Source organism: Arachis ipaensis, chromosome B09, assembly GCF_000816755.2.
Source record: "Arachis ipaensis cultivar K30076 chromosome B09, Araip1.1, whole genome shotgun sequence".
NCBI classification, from domain to species: Eukaryota; Viridiplantae; Streptophyta; class Magnoliopsida; order Fabales; family Fabaceae; genus Arachis; species Arachis ipaensis.
Window position 1 is genome coordinate 145,879,921 of NC_029793.2, and position 9,376 is coordinate 145,889,296.

The following is a 9,376-nucleotide window of genomic DNA, read 5'->3' on the forward strand; positions in this document are numbered from 1 at the left end:
TATTGACTTTTCCTTTGTGGCACTATTGCAAGTTTCAACAAACAAAGTAAAGTACTAAAAGAGAAAGTGTAGAGAGAAGACTTTGGTTTCATAAGTAAAAATCTACATTTTTCAGTCAAATGTTTTTGTTATATTGTCTATGAGGTTTGTGAGTGGCTAAAAAATTTTGATATGGAAGTAAAATGAGTGATATACTTTAATATGGTAATTTTTGGTGTTTTTTAAAATTGTGGGAGTATACAAATCGGACCCTTCAATTTGTGTTTAAAAAGTTGAAAAAAATTTAGAGTACACAACTCGGACCATGCAAGTTCATAAAAGTTGGCTTCACAAATCGCATGGTCCGATTTGCAGCTGATGGAATTTGAAATCTGAAACGTGGAATTTGGACCCTCCGTTTTTCTTGTTCTGGATAACTTTTTTTTTTTACATTTTGAGGGACATAACTCGCAAGATCTGAGTTCTACTTCCTCTAATCCCACAACGAGGTGAAGCATCCCTCCTCTCTGTACGCGAGTTCAACACTTTCTTTACTTCCATATTCAAATCAAAAAACGTTTGTGAGTCTTATTATCATTTTTGCATAGTAGCACTTTATAATTTGGTAAAAATTTTATACGCAATTAATTTTATGTGAAATTAATAATTAAAAGATATAAAATAACAATTTAATCAAATCTATTATTAAATCATTTAACGATTCTATTATGCGTATCTTGTGAGAAAAATCCATATAAGAAACTTCATGGAAAAATATGTATGATGCAAAACAAAATAAAGAAGGCTCCAAATTAAACAAGCTTGCATTATCCATTCATGTATATATGATAATTGACAAGCTTCTAAAATTCTCAATGCAATAATAATAATGGCTAATATATACAACTACATGCAGTCATGCATCATGTCACAAAATTAAAGCATGACGCTCCTTACCAACCTCTCCTTGATCTTTGATCATCATGTATACATTTATTTTATTTTAAGGATTATTGTGTCCTTTCTATTGTTGATATCTATAACAAACAGCATCCAAAAATTAATTAAGAAATTATATTATATATAGTGATGAAGCAAGTCACCCCGGCCCCTTAATTAATTGGTCTCTTTATTATAATATATAGTCAACTGCGTTATATTTTGTCAATCCGGAATTTCTGACACTTGCTCTCCACGGTGCCTCAAAATAAGAAATTAAATTAGTGATGGAAGTTCAATTACTTTAAATTTATTTATTCATGGTCTTATATTATTAGGAATGTATTTAGATGGAGCCAGCTCTGTGGCACGTGACTGACAAATAAAAATAAACATGTTAGGGAAATAGAAGACACCATGATGAACTTCCCTTCCCAGGGAATGTGGGTAGGACTTGGACTTCGGATTTTGGAGCATGGAAAGGAAAATAAACTAGGATGGGAGTAGTTATAATCTTGACCGTCCATTATTTTCATGTAATATTGTATTTATTAATGTGGGTAGGGATAATAATAAGTCACGCGACTCGGCATGTACCTTTTAATGAATGAATTTACAATTTCACATAAACACTTAAGGGACCACCTGCCCTAGTTAAAGGTCCGGGACCCTTTTCATTTGTTTGGTGCCCTAACTTTGGAAATGACGGAATCCTTGGTTTTGGGGTTAGGGGCACGTACACATCATCAATATCAACATCGTTTTATTTACCTCTATTCTTTTGGTTTGAGTATATTGGTAGAGTTAGAAATTTTACCTTTAATAATAATGTAAAACTATATATTATAACGTCTTGACTCTTGAGTGTGAGTGGGTCCTTCTTCATACCAAATTATTAGAAGTTTTTCAAATTCGCGGAGCGCCAAGACCGGAAACTAAAAAGGCTTAGTCATCCCAAAACTTTAATGGCGTGCCTTTTGCTTTTTTGTTAACACAAATAAAGGAGCAAATCCAATAAATAATTTTATTGAATTATCACCGTTTCATAAAAAAAAAATTGTTTTGGATGAGTTATTTTGGTTTTTATTTTATTTTATTTTGTTTTATGTATTATAATACATAGGGATGTACATAGCCCGACCCGGCCCCAAACACATTAGGGACTAATTTAGTGTGATTTCATCGGATTTATGGTTGGGTAAAGTTCTTAAAAATAAATCCGGTCATTATTTCGGGTCGGGTCCGGGCCATAACTCGGGTCACCCGAACTTAGCTCGGTGGCCTGGTCATCATACACAATTAATATTTTGTGTTATTAGTGATGAATGATGGCTATTCTTATATGAAATTTAAATATTATAAACCTTAATATTTTGTGCTATTAGTCATTATAAGATTATAAGTTAATGTTTTATGTTTAAAATGCATAAGACTTTAGACTAATGCATAATATTGTGTTATTTGTATTGATTTAAATATTTAGTGTTATTAGGCAATATTAGTATTGATTATGGTTATGCTTTAATTTTAGAGAATGGTTGATTCTTGTTATATTTTTTTAAGTAAATTTTACTATGTGAATTGTGAAATAACGATTGGAAATTAGATAATATTTACATGCTAAAGACCCGATTTTCACTCAGTTTTCATCCAGTTTTCACCCGGCCCAAAAATACATAAATTTTATTGGGTCTAAGATCGAGTTAGGATCTAAAAATTAGGTCCGATCTATATTTTGGATCGGATTTAGATTAAGCCAAACCCAATGTGTTCTCACCATGTACACCCTTAATAATACACATAAGAAAGAAAGTAAGACCCAAAGTATGCATTGTGCATATATATATGATGATCTTTATTATTCTAAAATCTAATTAAACAAATTAAGTAGAAACGTGTATGTGAAGTAATAATGTATATGTAATTAAATGTTATTAATTATATCATCACGAATTGCATGGAGTATGGATTCTGAATCACTAGCCATATAGTAATATAGTATGACATAAATAACATTTGTCACCGTGCCTCTTCAAATTTATTTTGGTTTGTTGAAAAAGGCAAGCATCATTATATTGAGGACCAACAATATTAATGAATGTTATCAATCTTTGGGATGCTCTAGTAATTTGATGCTTAAAAATCTTTCTCTCAGCTCGCTAGAGTATCAAATAATTATTGGATGCTCTATGCTAATCAACAAGTAAATGAACAAATAAAAACGTGCCCATAACATCGAAAGTATACACACCAAGCAAGCAAGGAATAAAAATTAAAAGTAAATAACCACTAAAAAAAAAGAAATCCAGAAAGAGGAGTTCTTAATTTTTATATTTAAAATTAAAATGTGAAAAGAAGTAAACTGCACCGCAAAGGCTGAGAATATTCTCAACTGATGCGTTATTATTATAGTATTATTATTTTCTAAGAATGTATGATTTTTGCTATCAACATTTTTGAGATATCTAAAAATATTTACAGAAAAATCTTGATATAAAAACAATTAAAGTATTAACATATTTTATATTAAATAATTCAATCACACATATAAATCATTTAATAATTTTTAGGTACCATCTTTGTGTCTAATTTGCTTTGAAGTTGGGGTCCAATTAATGTTAAGAAATGTCACAAATCATAAGAAGGGTGATGTTACAATATACTACTATTAGTTAATAGTTATAAGAGTTGAATTTTAATGTACTCTAAATATAAATAGTCTTATATGATTATTTAATTAAATATATTAACAGAGATAATTTTTTAGCATTTTTTGAGAATAAAAATTGATTGAGAATCAAAGTGTCTGATCTAAAATTCTTTAGGTATTAATTTGGATATTTATTCTATAATTAATGATATTAAATTTGTGATTTGTAACAACTACAATAATAAGGAATTAATCCAGAATCAATAATTGAGGATTAGTGTTTAGTAGATGTTTAACATTGATCCCCAATAAAAAAGGAAAGATACTAGACTAGTAAGTAAGTAGTAACCTAAATCCGTAATAGTAGTAGGATTAGTTAATCAAAGAAGGTGGACCACAAAAAAAAAAACAAGCAGTAAAAACAAAGAAAGAAAGTAGCAAAAGGGAAAAGGAAAAGAAAAAACACAGCTGTGAAGAGGANNNTTATGAACGATAACAAATCCCGCCTTACCCTCTTCACTTGAATTCTCATTCTTCTTCTTCTTCTTCTTCTTCTTCTCTCCGAAAATGGAGTGACCGAGTGAGAGCATTGTTGTAATGCTCTTTCCTATATCACTCTCTGCAAATGGACACTCCCGACAGGGCCACCACCACCAACAACCTCAATCCCCCCAAATTTGAGGTTCTTCTTCTTCTTCCTCTGTCTCTGCATGTGCTTTTTCTTTTTGTAAAAAAATTATTTTGGAAGCTCCATCTTTTCTTTTTTGAAACTCTGGTGAGGTCTTTCTTGACCAGCTTCCTTGTTATGAGCTTCAGTGTTGCAGATCTCTCTGCTTCTTCCTTGGTTCTCGTGTTTTCTACACTGTTCTACGCTTCCTACCCCCCCGCTCCCCCTTTTTGGCAATTTGCAATCATTGGAGTTTGACTTTTTCACTCCCAGAGCTACAATTGAATTTTTTCTCTTTTTTTTTCTGTAAAATTCAGGCATTTTGTTAAATTTAATTTATTTTCAATTGGATTTGTAAAACAACAAAACCAGTATAATTTTTCCCAGTAGCAAGTCAAATTAATTTTCCAAATTTTCAAACTTGTGAAGTAAAGTATATTCTGGTCTAAATTTTTAGTCTTTATTTATTTAGAAAATCTTCTCAGCTTTGAAATTAATAATTCAACATCATTTTGTGTCCTTGAAAGAGTTAATATAATTTTGGCCTTCATTTCTGCCATCATGCATTCCATGTGTTTACACAATTACACTTATATTCTTAATTATGATTTGATTTGCACTTGTGCATTTCCTGTGAGATCCGGTATTTTAAGTAATTATTTATTATTTGAAAAAGAAAATGAAATGATTAATCTACATGGTTTTGCCATGCAACACGAGATGAACTTACTTGTTGCTTGTGTAGAAGAAATTTTCCTTTAATTCATCAGTTTAATCATATATGTGTGCTTACTATGTGCAGGATTCACCGGTATTTAACTTTCTCAATAGTCTATCTCCTATAAAGCCAGTTAAATCTGTTCACATTACCCAGACCTTCAGTTCAATTAGCTTTTCATCCCCTCCATCGGTTTTCACATCACCCCATGTCAACTCTAACAAGGAATCCAGATTCCTGAGGAGGTAATTGTAGCTTATGTTTTCTTATCATTTCTTTTTCCTGCTTTCTTTTTTTTTTCTTGATAATTGCATGTTAAATTTGTCCATACAGATGTTTTACTAGCCTGTTGTTTTACAGTTCTCTATTATTTGTTTGTAGGCATAACCTTTTAGACACATCAAAGCCAAAGGTTACATCTGAGGATGAAAATCAAACTGGTTCAGGTGAACAGGCTCTTACAGATTCAACTCATGCACGTAATAACTCAAGGGAGTTAGAGAAAAATGCTGATAAAGGAACTTCCATAGGGGATGCCTCAATTGAGCCAGCCAGTGAACAAGCAAAGTTTTCAATCGAGCTGCCACAGACCTTAAAGTATGAGTCTGGTAGCCCTGGATATGATCCTATACTTTGTGGTGATGAGGCTAATACACTTCTGTCATTGCCTTCTTCTGAGGCAGCACCAGATGTTGCCTGCAGTCATGAATCCTCTAAAAAGAATTTGGTGGAGGGTGAACTGCATCTCCACGGAATATGTCAGACTGAGCCGAAAATTGATGGCACCGAGTGTGATTGGGATAATTTAATTAATAATGCATCTGATATGTTAATTTTTAGTTCTCCAAACGTCTCAGAAGCTTTTAAGGATCTAATGAATAAACAATTGGACCCTTCTGGACGTATAATGCACATTGTCAATCAAGTTGCTTCTGGATCAGGACATGAAAATGAAGATCATCCTCCCAAACCAGGACTAGCTTCAGACACACAATACACACAGGAAAATATTGCTAATGTTGCTTTGGTGGCTAGCAATCCATGTGAGAAAATGGATGATGAGGTAGGAAACCGTATCTATTTGATTTATGGTAAATTATGTGTGTGAAGACACTACTTTCATGCACATTGGTGTAGTTTTCGATGATGAGTTGATCTGAATGGCATGATTTATTGTTTATTGTTCATGCATGCTCGTTTGCTATCACCATATGTATATGTATAATAGGGTTCTTCACCATATGTATATGATTTTACCATGTTTGTGTGTGTGCATTCATGTTATTAAATCATATTTGCATTCATTTCTACATTTTGATAGGTTAACAATTACAGTTAAAATTGTTGTTTGTATGTTTTTGGTTTATATTGAAATTGTATCCACAATAAGAAGAATGTATCACCTTGGTTTGCTGTCTCTTTTGTGGTTTATAAATATCTGATGAGTTAGAATATTTTCTTTTTACTTGTTATGTAAATATGTTGAACAAAGCAATGATCCCAAAAGTTCCTTGTGTTTGTGTTCAGCATGTTTATGTTATACACCGTGGTATACGGAGGCGCTGTCTAGACTTTGAGATGGCCAGCGTTCGCAGAAATAACTCAGATGGCAATTCAAATTCAAGTTCCAATGCAACAAAGTCTGATGAGAGGAATACTGGTGGTGATTCAAGGAGGTGCTTTTTGCCGGGAATTGGTTTACACTTGAATGCGCTTGCAACTTTGAAGGAGCACCGTGGCATGAAAAATGAAAAGTCTTCTTCTGGAAGACAACTTAACATTCCCAGCTCCACTTCTTCCTTGTTACCGCAAGAACATCATCTATTATTGCTACCTGCATCCTCTGAAAGAGATATGGAGCTGCCAGAGAATGAGGTTCAGCCTGTCGAAGATTGTAGTCAGTCATTATCTCTCATGGCCGTTGAAGAATTCAATCAGAATAGCCCCAAAAAGAAAAGGTGGAGTTGCTGATTACCTAATCTTCTGCTATATAATCTTCATATCTCCTTTATATTTTAGTTTCCTTGAACTTGAATCATAAGTCTGAGGCCAAAAGCTGGATTTGCAGGCGGAAGGTGGAAACAGCTGGAGAAAGTGAGTCTTGCAAACGGTGTAATTGTAAGAAATCAAAATGTTTGAAGCTGTAAGTTCAAGTACATGCTCCTTTAATCTCTTTGGGTGCAGCAAAGATATTTTACATGCTGTGATGAGCCTAGTAAATTGATATTGGTTATCTATGTTTTGCGTGTTATCTATTATTCTTAGTATCCTTCTTAGTTCTTTCTTAAAATTCTCTTCACTCTTTGCTCAGTTATTGCGAGTGCTTTGCTGCTGGAGTCTACTGTATAGAACCTTGCTCTTGTCAAGATTGCTTCAATAAACCTATTCATGAAGATACTGTTCTTCAAACTCGCAAGCAGATTGAGTCGCGTAACCCGCTTGCATTTGCTCCCAAAGTCATCAGAAGTTCTGATTCTGTTTCTGAAATTGCGGTCAGCAAAACTAAAATCAACATTATTTTATCATTATTCAAATTTTCGCCCCATTTTACCCATATTAAATATATCCTTTTTTGCAGGATGATCCAAACAAAACTCCAGCTTCGGCACGACACAAAAGAGGATGTAATTGCAAGAAATCAAGCTGCCTAAAGAAATATTGTGAATGTTATCAGGTATTTTCCGTTTCTATATCATTTGTGCCTCCTATTTCAGTTATAATACGAGTTAAATGTTGGTTTTCTTTCAAAGGGTGGTGTTGGTTGCTCCATTAGCTGTAGATGCGAAGGCTGCAAGAACGCATTCGGTAGAAAGGATGGTAAGTCTTCTGTTAGGTTGCAAATGATTGGGGTAACATGTTAGTCAATATCATCAACTTGCTGTTTCAATGTCTGACCTGCATAGATATCAATTCCTTCCTATATTCAGGTTCTGCAGGAATAGATGCTGAGGCAGAAGAAGAGACAGAAGCATCGGAAAAGGGCGAGGTGGAAAAGGCTTTGCAGAAAACTGAAATTCAGAATATTGAAGAAAATCAGAATTCTGCTCTTCAAGCAACACCATTACGGCTTTCCAGGTTTGATATGCTCTTTCTGTCAGCTGTGATGATAAAAATTAATTTCCATTATTGATCTTAATTCATTATAATGTGACAGACCATTGCTTCCATTGCCCTTCTCATCGAAGGGAAAGCCGCCTAGATCTTTTATTGCTACGATCTCTGGTTCTGCATTGATTGCCAGCCAAAAGCTTGGTAAACCAAATATTCTTAGGCCTCAAGTTAAGTTAGAAAAGCCTCATCAAACTGTAGCAGATGATGAAATGATGGACATTATCCAAGGTGATAGCTCTCCTATCGCTTGCATAAAAACCTCTTCTCCCAATGGCAAAAGGATTTCCTCTCCTAATTGTGAACTTGGATCATCTCCAACTCGCAGAGGTGGCAGGAAGTTGATATTACACTCCATCCCTTCTTTTCCTTCCCTCACTCATCACCATTAGAATGTGAATCTTGTCTCTTGCTGTGTTAGAATCTTGTCTCTTGCGGTTGAAGCTACGCTTAGGCCTATGTACATTGTTGAGCTTCCTTTTACTCTCGTAATAATATGTACCGTCGAGTCCATAATGTACAACTAAGTTCATTTGTATTAGATTTAATTTTAATTAATGTTGGAGCTTGATTGTCCAATATTCTATTTTTCCCTTGATCATTAACTGCTAAGTTCTTGGTCATCTCCCATAAAACCTTTTTCTAAAGCTGTTATATTCTGCCCTCAAAGTAGAAGCAGCACCAAATCAAATTATGCTCCCAATAGCTTACATACCTTTCGCTTTCAAATCTATGCATGTGTAATGTTTGGTTGGAGACTCTAGAATTTATCAGCATACAGAGAAGCAATAAAACAGACAAGAAATAAATAACCAAAAAATATGTCTTCTCTTCCTACGTTATCTCTGGTATTGTCATCCACGACTAGTGGAATCAAACACTACTTCATTTCTTATAGTTTTTTGAGTGATTTGTCAATAATTCTGATGACGTCTGCCATGAATTTCATTTCTTTTCAGCTAAATATTTCAAATATTAGAAAGGAAGCTAATCAATCATTCTTATGCACTAAATTGTTATCCAACTCTATTTCATTGTTCTTGAAAAGGTTCAAAGTAGACCGAAATCAAAGGTCCAAACACACCACACTTGCCAAATAAACTGAATATGAGTCCTTGAAGTTGAAATCAAGTTCTTGTTTTTTGAAACCTATGAGAGATCACTTATTAGTTGAGTTGCTGATAATAGAGATGATTAAATAAAAGGAAAAGTTTAGGGGCCAGCAACTTTGTTAAATTCTGGCCAGCATGTAACCAGCAAAGAACTTAACTCTTGGCTGATGAATTGTCCCATCACAATTGGAGGTGGTAGGTGT

At 33.8% G+C, this 9,376-nt stretch overlaps 1 protein-coding gene across 2 annotated transcripts; it reads left to right on the top strand.

The window, feature by feature from the left end:
- Nucleotides 4,058-8,652, top strand: LOC107618543 (protein tesmin/TSO1-like CXC 2). 2 transcript variants are annotated; one of them, XM_021111239.1, is made up of 10 exons: nucleotides 4,058-4,250; nucleotides 5,038-5,198; nucleotides 5,335-6,016; nucleotides 6,481-6,911; nucleotides 7,022-7,096; nucleotides 7,265-7,445; nucleotides 7,532-7,627; nucleotides 7,704-7,770; nucleotides 7,857-8,028; nucleotides 8,108-8,652. In XM_021111239.1, exons 1-10 carry the CDS (start codon nucleotides 4,194-4,196, stop codon nucleotides 8,451-8,453), a joined length of 2,268 nt encoding a protein of 755 aa, XP_020966898.1. In that variant the 5' UTR covers nucleotides 4,058-4,193; the 3' UTR covers nucleotides 8,454-8,652. The 2 variants fall into 2 exon arrangements, with proteins under 2 accessions (XP_020966898.1, XP_016176116.1); XM_016320630.2 differs by having other exon boundaries at nucleotides 7,881-8,028.

Bases quoted from the DNA above. Each gene is read 5' to 3' on its own strand.
- LOC107618543 (XM_021111239.1), top strand. From the start codon at position 4,194: ATGGACACTCCCGACAGGGCCACCACCACCAACAACCTCAATCCCCCC. The intron at 6,912-7,021 runs GTGGAGTTGCTG...CTGGATTTGCAG, and splicing joins AATAGCCCCAAAAAGAAAAG to GCGGAAGGTGGAAACAGCTG. The intron at 7,446-7,531 runs GTCAGCAAAACT...CCTTTTTTGCAG, and splicing joins ATTCTGTTTCTGAAATTGCG to GATGATCCAAACAAAACTCC.